Source organism: Sus scrofa, chromosome 7, assembly GCF_054392235.1.
Source record: "Sus scrofa isolate SSC_HxYL_T2T_F1_AM1 chromosome 7, Sscrofa_HxYL_maternal_Yorkshire_Landrace_v2.0, whole genome shotgun sequence".
NCBI lineage: Eukaryota > Metazoa > Chordata > Mammalia > Artiodactyla > Suidae > Sus > Sus scrofa.
Window position 1 is genome coordinate 105,331,125 of NC_139389.1, and position 17,618 is coordinate 105,348,742.

At 44.5% G+C, this 17,618-nt stretch overlaps 1 protein-coding gene and 1 long non-coding RNA gene across 2 annotated transcripts in view; one reads left to right on the top strand and one right to left on the bottom strand.

Annotated features, from left to right (window-relative positions):
- The window catches only part of TTC9 (tetratricopeptide repeat domain 9), a 35,972-nt gene extending 34,001 nt beyond the window's left edge, over positions 1–1,971 (top strand). The window contains exon 3 of the mRNA NM_001435276.1: positions 386–1,971. Within this exon, the coding sequence (NP_001422205.1) occupies positions 386–465 (80 nt within the window). The 3' untranslated portion in view covers positions 466–1,971. The remainder of the gene's footprint in view (positions 1–385) is intronic.
- LOC146401831 (uncharacterized) lies at positions 1,927–16,878 on the bottom strand. Its single transcript, XR_014811074.1, has 2 exons — positions 16,814–16,878; positions 1,927–3,516 (listed from the first exon to the last, which is right to left on the bottom strand). It is a non-coding gene; the product is annotated as an uncharacterized LOC146401831 (long non-coding RNA).
- Positions 16,879–17,618: the final 740 nt, after the last annotated feature.

Below are 17,618 nucleotides of genomic sequence, written 5' to 3' on the forward strand. Positions count from 1 at the left end.
AGGAAGGGGTGGGAGTTTCTCTTGTGGCGCAGCAGGTTAAGCATCCGGTGTGACTACAGCATCTGGGCGTGCTGCTGTGGTGCAGGTTTGATGCCTAGACTGGAAACTTCCACATGCCTTGGGTGCAGCCAAAATAAAATAAAATAAGGGGAGAAATTCCCCTCCTTCCCCCCTCCTCCTATCTGTCCTCTGGGTCACGGGGGCCTGTCCACCTGGAGGCGGTGAAGGAGAGGGTCCATGTTCTGGCTACCCTCTGGGCCACCCTGGACCTTGGCTGAGCGAGTCTGGCCTGCCAATCACCTGCAGCGCAGCTGTGATCCGACGCTGCCTGGCACCAACGTGCCCCTCACCACGTGTGCCCTAAGGTGTGTTTCTCTCCTCACAGACACCAACGTGATTCGATATATCCAGCTGACGGAGATGAAGCTCAGCAGATGCTCCCAGAGAGAGAAGGAAGCCATGTAACCAGAACACCTTTCTAGAGCCGAGCCTGACCCAGGACATCCAGGCACCCCCGCCCGGTGGAAAGCCCCACCCTGGGTTCTGTTCCTTGCTCCCCACTTCCAACTCCTATTGCCCCTCAATTCTTTGTCTACGCCCAGTGTGAAAAGAAGGGGACATGCAGATTCAGGATCTGGTGGGTGGCCCTGACATCCTCTTTTCAGCAGGGCAGCCCCTACAAGGGACCTGACTTCTGCAGGAAGAGCTGGAGAGGACCCTCTCCAGTTGGGAAAGCCTTTGCAGCTGTGACTCGAGCCAGTGCTTCTGACAAAGGCGGAGCCTTGCAGGTGTAGCACCCCGAAGGCGTCAGGCACGTTGCCCACGGGCTGGCCCCTCCACCCCTTCCTAACAGACAGGAGCATCTCAAGGCAACTGTGACAAGTCCAGGGATGAGAAGTGTTGGTGAAGCCAACACAGTCCCGGGAATTTGTACACTGGATTTCTGCACCCCTGCTCCCCACCCCCAGGAGCCTCAGGCCCTGCCTCCCTCCCCCACTTGTTGTCTTGGCTTGTGCTCTCTTCTCGCCCCCTCGGGGGTCAGAGACGCTGCCAGGATTCACATACCATTGAAGCCCACTCTCAGTGCCCTCTGATGACCACGCATACCATTCTCCCGTACTCCCACCCAGCAGGCAGCTGGGACAGCAGAAGGGGAGGGTGAAGTGGACCAAGGGCTGACCACGTAGGTGATGGGGGCGGGAAAGATGAGTCCTAGGGGAAAGAGCGTTGTACAGACTGGGAGAATGAACTGTGGACTAATTAAGTGTAAATAAAAATAAATTAACAGGCAGCAGTTCCTGTCATTTCTGTTGGAAGCAGCCCACTTCCTCATTTTTACTCCCTCCCCCAACCCTCAATTGGAGCCACTTACAGCCAGGCAGGATGGGGCTTCCCCCAAAGCAATGGGCCAATTGTCCAGTGGTGTATAATGCTGGCTGCATCTTTGTGCTTTTAGAGTAGGCTGGGATTGTGGAGACTGCCCAGGGACTTGACTGAGTGGGAACACGTAAGCCTCTTTTTGATGAAATCTGTACTCAATATCTAGCACATAGAATGCGTTCAACAAATATTTGTTGAATGACTAACCGATTGCAGACTGGCTCTCCTGCCTTAAACTAATTTTATCCCAGCCTAGTCTCCTGTACCTATGCTCTTTATGTGATGCCATGTTGCTTCAGTCAAATAAGAAATATTTACTGAGGGCTTCTTGTTTGCCTGTCATTGTGCAATATGCCAGGGGACATAAGGATGTGGTCCCAGTTGTCGAGGAGAAGGAAGAGTTGAGAAATACTGATATGAGATTATTACCAATGACACCTTTAATTTATATGATGCTTTAAAATTTTCGAAGCACTTTCATGTATTTTTCGTGTGATTAGTGAAAGACAATATTGTACAAAATTAAAATATATACAGATGCAATAATGTTAATAGTAAGCATTTATTAAATGCACTATCCTCAGATCTTTACATGTTTAATCTCATTTCTTTCGTACCATTACCCTACTGTTCTCATTTGATGGACAAGAAAACTGAAAAACAGAAAACCATCCCAAGGTTACATGGCCTTAAGTGGCATAGCTAGGATTTGAACCAAATCTGTCTGACGCCAGAGCTCTAGCTGTAAACGACTCTGGAGTTACTTCCTGCCTTTCAAAGCATTATATTGAGTAGTTACCACCATTCAAGAGCCGGACAGTGTGTATTAAGTTGACAAGTCTTAACTATGTCAATGGTGGTACATAGGCTACCTTTTGTTTTTAGTCCAAGGCAGAAAATGGTCCCTAACACTAGACTTCCCAGTGGCAAAAAAGATAGCCGAGACCCAGCAGTTACTTTTGTGTATTGTTCATTCTACTTGCTGATGGGCCAGCATGTATCCAAACAATCCACCTAGCATTCCTCACCCCATCCCCAGCTTTGGGGAAGAGTCACAATTACAGGTAGAGGCCGAAAGGAAATACAGTGTTAATTATGGGTTATTTATGTAATCAGAGGCTTCCACACTGCAGGATCCTATCACTGCTGAGGGGCCCAGAAGCCAGCAGCACAGGTTACATTCGCATAGCTCTTCAAAGCCTCCCAACAGGGGCTGCAAGAAGGTCCTAGAAATATGCAGAGGCTCCCAGTTGGTTGCCTATGGCTCAGCCTCCGAAGAAGGAAATAAGGAAAAAGCTGTTACTGCTGCCACATTCTCCACCAGCCCTTCCACACCCTTCTCTCTACCCTCTTCCCCTAAAATGGTTTCTCGTGACCCCCACCTCTAAACCACCAAGCAGCACACCTAGCAAAGACAAACAGGCCAACTCCCCTATTCCCAAGCCTCCAGCCCAGAAAGTTTGTGAGCTGGCAAACTGCTTGTTAGAATCTGAAGGATGATGATAAGGTCAGAAGCGGTCTGCAGGACCAGTTCAAACTGGCAGGGTCTTCCTTTGCTCTTGATGTTGCAAGGAAGGATTCAGAGTAACTATTCCCAGGACTCAGAGTAACTTTTCCCAACGTGGAGCAGGAGAGGGGGCTTTCGTCGAGGGAGTTGTGGCAGGGCAGGGCAGATGGGGAAGATAAGATTGTCGCTATCCTTCCAAAGAGAAAGGCTGAAAACCAGAACCAGGGGAGGACAACCTCGTGGGACCTCATAGAAAAAGTGACCAGGCGTCTGCTTGTCCAGTGATGTAGATACCCAGGCTTGTTGGCATTCCATTCACTGTGACCCAAAGTTAAATGATTCCAAAGAATAAAAGCTGTCAGGGGGTTGGGAGGTGTTGGAGGATATTTAGAGCAGTGGGACTGAACTTTCTGTGCATTTTTCCAGAAACTTCAGAGAGCTGGTGAGCAAAATCAGGTCTGTTCACCTTACCAAACCTTTAGCTTTCTTCTCTTCATCCCTCCCTCAAACAGGGACTGTCATTTAATGGCACGTTTTGTTCGCAGATGTCACTGCCGAGCTATACTTGGAGCACTCATCCTAAATCTGATCTGGTCGTCACCTCCTGCTTGGACTTTTGTGATAGACTCCTTGGGGGAAAAATTATACGTTTCTTGTAAATATTATGACAACCTCGCATGAATACTGTATAACGATTAGGAAGAAAAAGACACATTCTGATCCGTAACCTTACTGCCTGAGACAAATATCGTTATCCTATTGGATATATCTTTTGGTTCTTTTTAGTATAAATGTACACATGCACATGAATTTTTTAAAACAAAAACCTAATCATATTGTACATGCTTTTTAATGAGTTACTTTTCAAAATGTGTATTTATATTGCAGAATATGTAGCACATACACAGATACAAAATTCAAGAAGTTCAAAGAGCTCTGTAATCAGAAACAAATCATGGAGTTCCCTGGTGATGCAGTGAGTTAAGGATCTGGCATTGTCACTGCTGTGGCTCAGGTCACAGCTGTGGCTGGGTTTGATCCCTGGCTTTGGAGTTTCCACATGCTTGCCCGCATCTAGTTTCCCTCAAATTACTTGTATATCCTTCCAGAGACATTTATGCATTTTCAAACATATGTATATATTTTGGCATGGATGGTGGCATATTGGACACATCTTTTTTGCACCGTGTGCTACTTTACTTACTGTATCATGAACGAAATGCTTTTTGCATGTCTCCCAAACTTCTTTAAAGCATCTTCACTTTTGGAGTTCCCGTTATGGCTCAGTGGTTAATGAATCTGACTAGAAACCATGAGGTTGCGTGTTCGATCCCTGGCCTTGCTCAATAGGTTAAGGATCCGGCATTGCCATGAGCTGTGGTGTAGGTCGCAGATGTGGCTCGGATCCCGAGTTGCTGTGGCTCTGGCGTAGGCCGGCGGCTATAGTTCCGATTTGACTGCTAGCCTGGGAACCTCCATATGCCGCAGGAATGGCCCAAGAAATTGCAAAAAGACAAAAAATTTAGAAAATAAGGAATAAAAAAATAAAAATAAATAAAAGCATCCTCACTTTTGAAATTTCTTAAAAGGTAATCAATCTCCTAAGAGTGATCATTTCATTTGTTCCCAATCTTTATTGTAACTAATGTTGCAACTGACATCCTTATAGCTAAATTTTTGCACATATCTACCACTATTTCCTTTGGATAAAAATCCAAGAAGGAAATTGTTTGGTTATCTTTAAGAATTTTGATATATGTTGCCAACTGCCTTCCAGAAAGTTTGTACCAAAGCACTCTCCTCTTCGCAGGCTTGAGAGTGCCCGGTTCTCTGTACCCTCAGTACTAGTAGGTGTGATCACTTACTGAATCTTTACCACTTTGAGAGGAAAATAATAGTATATCAGTGTCATATGAACTCGCACTTCTTTATTAGTGAAGAACACCTTGATATGCTTATTGACTATTGGTACTTCTGTTTTGGTTTTTTTTTTCTACTTATTTGATATTGGTATGCTTATCTTTATTATCAACATGTAATTTTATTCGGAATATTATTTTTGTAAAGAAACCTTGCCAATATGCTTTCTAAGTGCTGGCTTTCAAATTTTGTTTATGGTGTTTTTTGACATACATAAATTCTTAATTCTGCACTTAATTTGTTCCCCTGTTGCCCACTTCTTCTGCCAACGGTTCACCCTCTCATTTCTTTTTTCTTTTTTTTTTTTGTCTTTTTGCTGTTTCTTGGGCCGCTCCCGCAGCATGTGGAGGTTCCCAGGCTAGGGGTCGAATCAGAGCTGTAGCCACTGGCCTACACCAGAGCCACAGCAACGCGGGATCCGAGCCGCGTCTGCAACCTACACCACAGCTCACAGCAACGCCGGATCATTAACCCACTGAGCAAGGGCAGGGACCGAACCCGCAACCTCATGGTTCCTAGTCGGATTCATTAACCACTGCGCCACGACGGGAACTCCCCACCTTCTCATTTCCATCGGTGACACTTCCAAAATACAATCTGCTTATGTCACTCCACAGCTTAAAAATCTTTAGTGGCTCCTCATCACTTTTAGGATACAAGGCAGACTCAGCAATAACACTCAAGGTCCTTTTTGGGTTTTGTTTTTTGTTTTGGGGTTTTGTTTTGTTTTGTTTTGTTTTTCTTTCTTTTTAGGGCAGCATCCACAGCATATGGAGGTTCCTGGGCTAGGGGTCCAACAGGAGCTACAGCTGCTGGCCTATACCACAGCTCACCGCAACGCCAGATCCTTAACCCGCTGAGCGAGGCCAGGGATTGAACCTGCAACCTCATAGTTCTTAGTCGACTCATTTCCTCTGTACCATGATGGGAACTCCAGGTCCCTCCTGTGATTTCCCCCACTTACTCTTCCAGGCTCACCTCCTGGTCATCTTATCACAGTTCCCTACATTCCACTGCTGCACAGCTTCTTGTAAGTCCCTGAACCCATCATTCTGGGGTTTTTGGACCTTTCCACGCTATTCCCTCTGCCCAGCTGGCTATGTCTCACCCCTCTAACCCGTTCTTTGTCTTGCTAACTCTTATGGGATTGTCCAAGTCACCACTGTTTGAAAGCCTTCTTTGTCCCCTTAGTCTGCATTCCAAAGACATGAGCCTACCTCTGTCTAGCATTTGCTACAAATAGGACTTGGAACTTCATATTTTTGTTTAGCTGATTCACTGCAAGAATGTTTCTTAAAGCAAGCCCTGTGGTTTATTCACCTTCGCAGCTAGAATGCCTAGCACAATGCCTGGCACATAGTAAATGCTCAATAAATGTTGAGCATTGAGCCTGGAATGAATTGTGGACTTGGTGGCATATGTTACTTGAGGCAAGTGCAGGGAGGGACTGGACCTGTGCTTCTGAGAAATGAAGAAATCCTGGGAGATTTGGGTTAGAAGAGAAGCTATGTGCTCCAGTGCTATGCTTTCCAAACCATCAGACTCACTTGAAGCAGATTTTTTAAAATGCATAATCTCTGGGAATTCCTGTCGTGGCTCAGCAGTTAACGAACCCAACTAGCATCAATGAGGACCTGGGTTCTATCCCTGGTTTCGCTCAGCAGGTTAAGGATCTGGCACTGCCGTGAGCTGTAGTGTAGGTTGCAGACACGGCTCAAATCCTGAGTTGCTGTGGCTGTGTCATAGGCTGTCAGCTATAGTTCCGATTGGTCTCCTGGCCTGGGAACCTCTGTATGCCTCAGGTGTGGCCCTAAAAAGATTTTTAAAAAATTAAATAAATAAAAAATAGGGAGTTCCCGTCGTGGCGCAGTGGTTAACGAATCCGACTAGGAACCATGAGGTTGCGGGTTCGGTCCCTGCCCTTGCTCAGTGGGTTAACGATCCGGCATTGCCGTGAGCTGTGGTATAGGTTGCAGACGCGGCTTGGATCCCGCGTTGCTGTGGCTCTGGCATAGGCCGGTGGCTACAGCTCCGATTCGACCCCTAGCCCAGGAACCTCCATATGCCGTGGGAGCGGCCCAAAGAAATAGCAAAAAAAAAGACAAAAATAAATAAAAAATAAAAATAAAATAAAATAAAATAATAAAAATGCATTATCTCAGGCTCTGCCTTAGACCCATTGACTCATGGAGATAATGCTCAAGATACTACAGCTTTTCAATATCCTGAAGTGTTTCTGCTAACCAGCCAGGTAAAGGAGCCACTGCTGAGGTAGACCAGCAGACCATCAGAACACCCAGCTTCAATATTTCAAACCATGTGATCTTTAGGATAAATGGAGCTTTGAATACCAACTTTGACATCTATTAGCTGTGTGACCTTGGGACAGTTGCTTGACTTTTCTGATCTTCATTGTCCTCACCTAACCATGGAATAATGTCATATCCCTTAAAAGGCTGCTGGAAGGATTAAGAAATCCCTGTCTCAGTGTTCCCATTGTGGTGCAGTGGAAACAAACCCAAGTAGTATCCATGAGGATGTGGGTCCAATACCTGCCCTTGCTCAGTAGGTTGGGGATCCAGCATTGCCTTGAGCTGTGGTGTAGGTTGCAGATGCAGCTCAGATCCAGCGTTGACATGGCTGTGGTGTAGGCCAGCAACTGTAGCTCCGATTGGACCCCTAGCCTGGAAATTTCCATATGCTGTGGTTGCAGCTCTAAAAAGCAAAAAGGAAAAAAAGAAATCCCTGTCTTCTAGCTATTCCTTACTCCTGGCAAGGAGAAGTATGAAATAAACATTCATTTCCTCCCCCCACCCTCCTCAGCCTCAGTTTCCTCATTCAGAGTGCGGCTCCTAATACCTGTATGTGTCTTCTATATTCCCCATACTGCACTCTAGAAGAAAATGAATTTTTTTTTTCTGGTTTTTAGGGCTGCACCCGCGGCATATGGAAATTCCCAGGCTAGGGGTCTAATCGGAGCTGTAGATGCCAGCCTATACCACAGCCACAGCAATGTCAGATCCAAGTCGCATCTGCCACCAACACCACAGCTCACGTCAATGCCAGATCCTTAACCTACTGAGCAAGGCCAGGGATCGAACACGCAACCTCATGGCTCCTAGTCAGATTCATTTCCGATGTGCCACAGAGGGAACTCCTGAAAATGAACTTCCAGCAGACCCCTGGAGTACTCGCTGATCATGTAGGACAGGTTCTTGGGGGTTAGGGGAGCAGAGAGCCCATACTCCACCACATGCCCCCAAGCATATCAGAGACTCCACAGCAATGGACTGGAATAACTCTGATGGTTTTCAGAAGCAAGTCTTTTCCAGTCACCTCCAAAGACCAGCACAGTTTTCTTGCCGCCATTCCTCCCACAGGCCACCGGCTTCTGGGCTGCAAGGAGAAGGCAACTGCCGGGAAAGAGAGTAGCCACTGCCGGCTCATCTTCCAGGGCCCGTATCCTCGTCACGTGCTTCAGGGCAGGAAAGACAAAACTGGCTGCGAGGCCAAAATAGCTGATCTGCAGCTGCTTTGACTAAGCTGCCTCTGCTTCCCGCTCCCAAGGCCTGCACGCTCTTTCCCCACCGGCCCAGGGCGGGCCGCACAGACAGGGAAAATGCATTCAGTCCATCAGGCATGACAGAGTTCAAATTACCAAGTCAGCATGAAAAGTCCCACTCTAAATGGACTGAAATTGGATTCTATTAAAAACCACACTCAGCGAGGCCCTTGGCTATTAATATTTGCTAAGACACGGAGGAGGGGGAGAAGGCAGGCCCCTGCGAAAGGCTGGGGATCTCAGCTGTTCTGTTGAATTGCTTTTCTGGAAGCAAGCCAACCACTGAAAGCCAGATTTGCCCTGTCTTCAACATCCCACGGAATATTAGGGCTGGAAAGAATCTCAAATCTCAATAGTTGAACCTCTCATCTTACAGACAAGGGATCAAGCCCAGAGGAGATAAGTGACTCATTCAAGGTTACACTTGTCCCTTTTCAAGAGCCAAAGCCAGGACTAGAACTTACATCAGCATTCTCACAATGAAATTACTCTTCTGTCCACTGAAATAAAATAGACTTACAAAGCACCCACCTGTCTTTTTCAAATGTAATGCTGTCACCTTACTCTCTTCTCAAAAGAGAAGGAACATAATACTCATGCATTCATGCCCCCACTCAATATTTATCATCCCTGTCACTTCAGTATAGGTGGTTAAACAAGGTATTGTCTTTGCTTGAGAAACTTACAGTCTGTAGAGAAAAAGGAAAATACACTTCAAATCTGTGGAACAAATGTTCCAGAAACACCGAGGGCACACTGAGAAGGGGCACCTATACCAATCCTGGAGGATCAAGGAAGATTTTCCTGAGGAAGAGCCAATTGGAGCCGAAGTGGTGAGAGACCAGGGTCAAGGGCAAGGCTCTATGACTCCTTTTCCTGGATACAATATAAAAGGTTTTGAGACCATCAGAGTGAGCTGTCTTTTCTTACTCCCTTTTTTCATGCTTGGGCTCAGGCAATGTCATCTTTATGACCCTTGTAGGCTCAAAAACTGAGATGTCACAGAAAACTCTGCAGATGGTGGTTAGATCCCCTCTCTGCAGACTTGCGACAAGTGACAACACCTATTATCTCTGAGTGCAATCAGGAGCTCTTCAAGACTTGTGGTTTCCATAGTAGGTGACAATTCTACACCAGGTTTCGTGAATGTAGCTCTAGAGGCATCATGTCATGAGCACCTTTGAGATCATCTATTGTTTTATGTCCCTTTTTCCTCTAATCTCAGCCTCTTTATTCCAGCACAGCATTGTCCATAAAAAACATAATGTGAGCCACCTGTATGACTTTAAATTTTCTGGTAGGCACACTTAAAAATGGAAAAATAAACAGAGAAAGTTACTTTTAGTAATGTTTTCTAAACAAAAATAAAATCAAGAAATCAATCAAGGAGTTCCCGTCGTGGCGCAGTGGTTAACGAATCCGACTAGGAACCATGAGGTTGCGGGTTCGATCCCTGCCCTTGCTCAGTGGGTTAACGATCCGGCGTTGCCGTGAGCTATGGTGTAGGTTGCAGACACGGCTCGGATCCCGCGTTGCTGTGGCCCTGACGTAGGCCAGTGGCTACAGCTCCGACTGGACCCCTAGCCTGGGAATCTCCATATGCCGCGGGAGCGGCCCAAGAAATAGCAAAAAGACCAAAAAAAAAAACAAAAAAAAAAGAAAGAAATCAATCAAAAATTACATCCTCAGAAATAAATTTAGCAAAAAAGTACAAAATGTATACTCTGAAGACTACAAATATGGTTAAGGAGCTCCTGTCATGATGCAGCAGAAACAAATCCAACTAGGAACAATGAGGTTGCGGGTTTGATCCCTGGCCTTGCTCAGTGGGTTAAGGATCTGGCATTGCTGTGAGCTATGGTGTAGGTCACAGACATGGCTCGGATCCTGCATTGCTGTGGCTCTGGTGTAGGCTGACATCTGTAGCTCTAATTTGACCCCTAGCCTGGGAACCTCCATATGCTGCAGGTATGGCCCTAAAAAACAAAATAAATAAATAAATATATAAACAAACAAAATATTGTTAAATAAAATTAAAGAAGTCCTAAATAAATGGAAAGACTTTCCATGTTCATGAACTGTTCTTAATATTGTTAAGATAGGAGTTCCCATCATGGCTCAGCAGAAATGCACCTGACTAGTACCCATGAGGATGCAGGTTTGACCCCTGGCTCCACCAGCAGGTTAAGGGTCTGGTGTTGCCACGAGCTGTGATATAGTTCGCAGACATGGCTCAGATCTGGTGTTGCTGTGGCTGTGGAGTAGGCCGGCAGCTGCAGTGCCGGTTTGACCCCTAGCCTGGGAACTTCCATATGCCACAGGTGCAGCCCTAAAAGCAAAAAATATATATATTGTTAAGATAGTTAATAATTTCCAAATTGATCTATGGATTTGCCACAATCTCTATCAATATCCCAACTGATTTTTTTTGCAGAAATTAACAAACTGATCCTAAACTACACATGGAAATTCCAATAGAATATCCAAAACAATCTTTAAAGAGAGAAGTTGGAGGACACACACTTCTTGCTTTCAAAATTTACTACAAAGCTACAGTAATCAAGACAATGTGGAACTCGCATAGAGATCAATGGAATAGAAACGATGTCCAGAAATAAACCTTCTCATTTAAGGTAAAGTTATTTTCCGCAAAGGTACTAAGACAATTCAAAGGGAAAAGAAGAGGCTTTTTGACAAACAGTGCTGGAACAACTGGGTTACCGCATGTTGAGGAGTGAAGCTGGACCCCTACCTCACATCATATACAACAATTTACTCAAAATGGATTGAAAATCTAAGTGTAAGGAATGAAACTATAAAACTCTTAGAAAATAACTTTGGTGTAGGAGTTCTTTGGTGGCCTACTGGTTAAGGATTCAGCATTGTCACTGTTGTGGCCAGGATTCAGTTCCTGGCTCAGGAACTTCCACATGCTGCAGGTGTGGCCAAATGCCCCCGACCTCTCCCAAAAAAAAGAGAAAAGAAAAAAAAGAACTTTGGTGTAAATCCTTACAACTTTAGATTACATGATGATTTCCTGGCTATGACACCAAAAGCACAAGCAATGAAGGAAAAAATAAACTGGACATTTTATCTATTAAAATTAAAAACTTTTGTGCTTTAGAGGACACCATCAAGAAAGCAAAATGAGGAGTTCCCGTCGTGGCGCAGTGGTTAACGAATCCGACTAGGAACCATGAGGTTGCGGGTTCGGTCCCTGCCCTTGCTCAGTGGGTTAACGATCCGGCGTTGCCGTGAGCTGTGGTGTAGGTTGCAGACGCGGCTCGGATCCCGCGTTGCTGTGGCTCTGGTGTAGGCCGGTGGCTACAGCTCCAATTGGACCCCTAGCCTGGGAATCTCCATATGCCGCGGGAGCGGCCCAAAGAAATAGCAAAAAAAAAAAGACAAAAAAAAAAAAAAAAAGAAAGAAAGCAAAAGGAGGGAGTTCCCTTTGTGGCTCAGTGATTAATGAAGCCAACTAGGATCCATGAGGATGAAGTTTCGGTGCCTGGCCTTGCTCAGTGGGTTAAGGATCTGTGTTGCTGTGAGCTGTGGTGGAGGCCACAGATGCAGCTCGGATCCCAAGTTGCTGTGGCTGTGGCGTACGCTGACAGCTGTAGCTCTGATTAGACCCCTAGCCTGGGAAAGATACTTGTAACTAGAATATTTAAAGAACTATTACCACTCAATAATAAAAAAAACCCAGTTTAATAATAGACAAAGTATTTGAATAGACATTTCTCCAAAGAAGATATGCAAATAACCACTAAACACATTAACAGATACATCATTAGCTACAAGAGAAATACAAATCAAAAGCACAATAAGATATTAATTCATACCCACTAGGATGGCTATCATTAAAAAGATAACAAGTGTGGAGAAATTGGAACTTTTATACACTGCTATAGTTATGCAATCTATTAGCATTACAATATATACAGTATACAATATGTATAGAATTACAATGTATACATGGCAGCTGCTGTGGAAAACCATTTGGCAATTCTTCAATTGTTAAACATGAAGTTACTGCATAACTCAGCAATTCCTCTCTTAGGTGTATACCCAAAAGAACTGAATACATATATCCACACAAAAACTTACACGCTAATATTCATAGCAGTAGTACCCCAAATAGCTAAAATGTGGAAGCAAATGTTCCTCAACTCATGAACAGATAATAAAAAGGTGATATATCCTTACAATAGAACATTATTCACGATCCTAGCTGACCCCAAACAGAACCTGTCCTTTCTGGCCCATATATTTATTTCACTTCTTTGTATGAATCAATATGCATATTGGTCAAAGGTGGGTGGGAAATGCTTCTTTTTTCTCTAGAGCTTTAAAGAAGATGCGGGGATAGACACAAAGACAGCAGGGATGGAGTGTCTGACCTTCAGGCACGGTTACACGGTCATGGTAGACTGACATTTGATGGAAACTTTAATAATAAGGAAATGAAGAGATTAAAAAGGCATGCCAGTATCCCATTTAGCACACAATGCAGCATCCCCAGTGGACTGAACTCTGAAACCTTTGCCCATGGTTAACTTAGAGCTCTTAGGTACCATCAGAGCCATCACGGAGCTTACAGAAGTGCTAAATCATTTCACTTCCTCCATCTCCTTCTACTTCTTGCAACCGCAGCTGCCTTTTGAGTCATTAAGCCCAGCTATCCTAATCAGGACTAATCTCACTCCTGTTCAGGTTGGTGCCAGCCTCTAGTTAAAGAAGCCAAGGTCTTCATGGGAGTACGTTCCGAGATCCAGAAAAAGGAAGGGTAAAACAGCAGAGGAAAGGGAGCTGAGAGCCTGTTTGATTGGCTAAAACTCCTCTGTCAACCATGTTGCTCACTGTGCAGTTGAGAAACGAAAGCTCGAGAAACGAACGGTACAGAGCACTGATACGCAGCAAGAACATTGCTAGCCTGGTCTTCAGTCCTTCTGGATTCACTGCACAGAGACCTCAAGGTCTCTCTTCAGGACTGTTAGAGATGGCTTGAATTGATTTCCTGCATCCTCTGGCAGGTGGCAATATGGAACTTTTGAATAAGACTATTACTAGAAGTTACGCTTTAGGGAATGTCTGGTGAATCCACTCATAGAGAAATTATGTCTGGTGATTGAAAAAAGAAACTCATCCTGAATATTGCTGATGTTAAATTGTATATATATGCCCAAAGCAGGAATGTTTGATATGGCAAAGGCCTATTGGTGATATGCTTCCCTCTTGCTATTGGTCTCTACACAAACACACACATACACACACACACACACACACACACACACACAGCAATATTACTTAGCCATAAAAAAGAATAAAATTCTGCCATTTGCAACAACGTGGATGGACCTAAAGAGTATTATGCTAAGTGCAATAAGTCAGACAGAGAAAGACAAATATTCTGTTATCACTTACATGTGGAATCTAAAAAAGAAAATAAATATAAATAACAAATCAGAAACAGATTCACAGATATAAAAACAAACTAGTGGTTACCAGTGGAGAGAATGCAGGAGGGTGGCACAAGACAGGGCTACGGGATTAATAAACATGAACTACCATGTATAAAATATATTAGCAACAAGGAAATATTGTGTGGCACAGGGAAATATAGCCATTATTTTGTAATAACTTTAAATGGAGTATTATCTATTAAAAATTGAATCCCTATGTTGTACACTGAAGCTAATACAATGTTGTAGATCAACTATACCTCGATTTTTAAAAATGCAGAGTTGGATTCAGCAGGTCTGGTGAGAGGCCCAAGATTCTGCTTTTCTTTTTTTCTTTTTTCTTTTTCTTTTTTTTTTTTTTGTCTTTTTGCCTTTTCTAAGGCTGCTCCCGTGGCATGTGGAGGTTCCCAGGCTAGGGGTCTAATCAGAGCTGTGGCTACTGGCCTACGCCAGAGCCACAGCAACACGGGATCCGAGCCACATCTGCGACCTACACCACAGCTCACGGCAACGCCAGATCCTTAACCCACTGAGCAAGGCCAGGGATCAAACCTGTGTCCTCATGGATACTAGTCAGATTTGTTAACTGCTGAGCCACCATGGGAACTCCAAATTACTGCATTCTTAAGTGTCACTGAGACTTTATTCCACCACTCCAAACATCTTGGGAATCAGGATGGGAACTCCACATGCCCCCTCTACCTCCAGCCCCTTCTGCTAGCTTCTAAAGGCTCCTTTGCACAGTGAACCACATCGGTACCTTATAATCTGTATTCCCAGACCCACTTTATTTCCCTATTTTCCTCCTTCTGAAACAATTTGCTTCTGTAACAGGAAACATCTGTTGAGCTCTATGCGCTAGAACTGTGTCCTATGGGGTTTGTAAACGTCACTTTATGAGACAGTTATTATTATAACGGTCATTTTACTGATGAGGAACTTGAGAAGCGGAGAGGTTAAATAAATTGCCCAAGATCATGCAGTTAGTAAGTGGAGGTACCACGATGTGAACCCAGGCCATCTGGCTCCAAAGCCCAAGTTCTTGGCCTCTGTGATGTGGGAAGTTGTCCTGGGAGGGTGAGCAATTCATTCTTCCTGGGATGTCAAGGGCTCTTACTCCTTCTTTCAGCCTAATTGTATCTGGTCCTAACCCACGCTCCTCAGCCTGCAACAAAATTGAATTAGGCCCTGAATGTCCTAAGTCTGGCTTTGCCTTCAAGCCTCTTCTCACTTGAGAAGTTAGCCAATTGACTGATGTCTGAGGTCCCTAGCCTCCCCTTCCTGACCCTCCCTGCTGCCCTCCTCCATGGGACCACCTTACAGCCCTCCTCCCTCTCACTGCTGGAGCCTCTGTCTTCCTTTGTTCTCTACTCTCCTTTCCATCCACGTCAAAGGTGGCTTTTAGAGAAAGATTTGAACGCATTTATTAGTGTCTCCACATGCCTGAGTTTTGGAGGCAGTTTGCATTTTATAAGCCTTATTACTTTTTTTTTTTTCTTTTTAGGGTCACACCTGCAGCATAATGGAAGTTCCCAGGCTAGGGGTTGAATCAGAGCTAGAGCTGCCAGTCTACACCACAGCTCATGGCAACACAGGATCCTTAACTCACTGATCGAGCCCAAGGATAAACCCACACCCTCATGGAGAGTATGTCAGGTTCTTCATGTGCTGACCCACGCCAGGAACTCCTTAAGCCTTATTATTTAAGGGAGAAACGTTCTATGAAGCTTAAGTCTGAAAGGTAAATGGCTGTTGATTAGGGCCAGGCTGGAAAGGAAGTGGGTGAAGGAAGGGCATCGCATGCAGGAGGATCTATTCTTGCATATCATAGTTACTCAGTAAATGCCTGTTGACAAAACACTGGAATATATTTAAGTCCACTGGCACCGGTGAGGGATCTCCTTGCAAAAACCCTGGCCTCGCCTCCTAAGCCTTTGATCCAACTCTAAGAGAAAATAATCGAACAAAAAAATGCTCAATACATAGTGTTTTCCCTCCTCTCTTGGCCATAGAGGTTGATTTTTCCTTTACTGGAATATTCTGAAAGTAAAAATAATAATTCCACCAGGTACCACTTAAAGAAGGAGAAATCTCTGACATTCAACCAAAGTTTTTTTGTTACGATGGAACAAGCTGGAATTGCCTCTGTCACCCTCTCACTAGCTCATTTGGTTATTCAGGCCTCTATACAGTTTCTCCTTCTAGAATTGTGGCATAGTCTGGCCTCTGAGATCTAAAGCCTTGTCAGGAATGAACCAGAATCTAGACCTTTGCTGGGAAGGCCACACATCAGCCCAGGGCATGATCTGGCAGTTCACCCAGTTTCTTTCTTCCCTATTTTTTTTTTTTTTTTTGTCTTTTTCTAGGGCCATACTTGCAGCATATGGAGGTTCCCAGGCTAGGGGTCTAATCAGAGCTGTAGCTGCTGGCCTACGCCAGGGCCACAGCAATGTGGGATCTGAGCCACATCTGCAGCCTACAACACAGCTCACAGCAACGCCGGATCCTTAACCCACTGAGCGAGGCCAGGGATCAAACCCACAACCTCCTTGTTCCTAGTTGGATTTTTTAACCACTGAGCCACGATAGGAACTGCTCTTTTTTTTTTTTTTTTCAATTTTTTTTTTTTTTTAATATAATACTCAATGGAGAAAAGCTGAAAGCCTTCCCACTAAAATCTGGAACCAGACAAGGATACCCACTCTCACCACTCTTATTCAACATAGTACTGGGAGTCCTAGTCACAGCAATCAGACAAACAAAAGAAATAAAAGGCATCCAAATATGGGAAGGGAAGAGGTAAAACTGTCACTGTATGCAGATGACATGATACTATACATAGAAAAACCTAAGAACTCAACCCAAAATCTGCTTGAACTGATCAACAAATTCAGCAAAGTAGCAGGATTAACATTCAAAAATCAGTTGCATTTCTATATACAAACAATGAAATATTAGAAAAGGAATACAAAAATACAGTACCTTGTAAAATTGCACTCCACCCATTTTCTCTGTGTGGTTTGTTTTTGTTTTTCTTGCCCTCACCCTCCAACCCCTTGGCTTGTCTGAGTTATAAGGCCCTGTGGTTGCTCCTCCTCTAAAGGAGGAGCCAGCAAGAAGACAGGAGCAAAAGAAGAGTTAGGGTCAATTACAGGCAGCTGGAGGGCTCTACAATTGGTTGGTGATTTTACACATCTGCAAGTAAATTAGACCAATGAGAATGGAGGATAGAAGTATGAGGAGTGGGAACTTAAGGATGCAATGGGGTTTTTGGTATGGACCAAGGAATAAGGGTCCAGACAGTTTCCTAGCATCTGCTGAAACATCTCCCCATTGTCTCATCTCGCCATTGCCTCTTGTGTTGGGAATAAGGAACACTTGACTAGGAAGGGCCTATTTATAAGAACAAAGAGCAAGACAAATGTGTGAGCACAGACATTCAGAAGGAAAATTCGGAGCTTTTATATTGTCAAGTGTGAGATAAGAGTATGATAAGTGTTTGAACCAAATCCTAACCAGTAGAGCACCTTGCTTGAAAATCAAAAGATTCCCATCCACAGAACATTCGGGCAGTGACCTGGAAAAGAGTTAGCTTATTCTAGGATCAGCCAGGTTGAAATTTTTTAAAGCAATCTCTAGCTATTCAGAGAGGCTGATCATTAGTTATTAGTCTCCATGTTTCTGTCCCCTGTTGGACACAAGTTCTTCAAGGGCAAAGCCCAGGTGTCTCCCTCCCTTTGGCATCCTTGGTGACAGACATGAATAATGTGGGCACTCCACTGGCCTT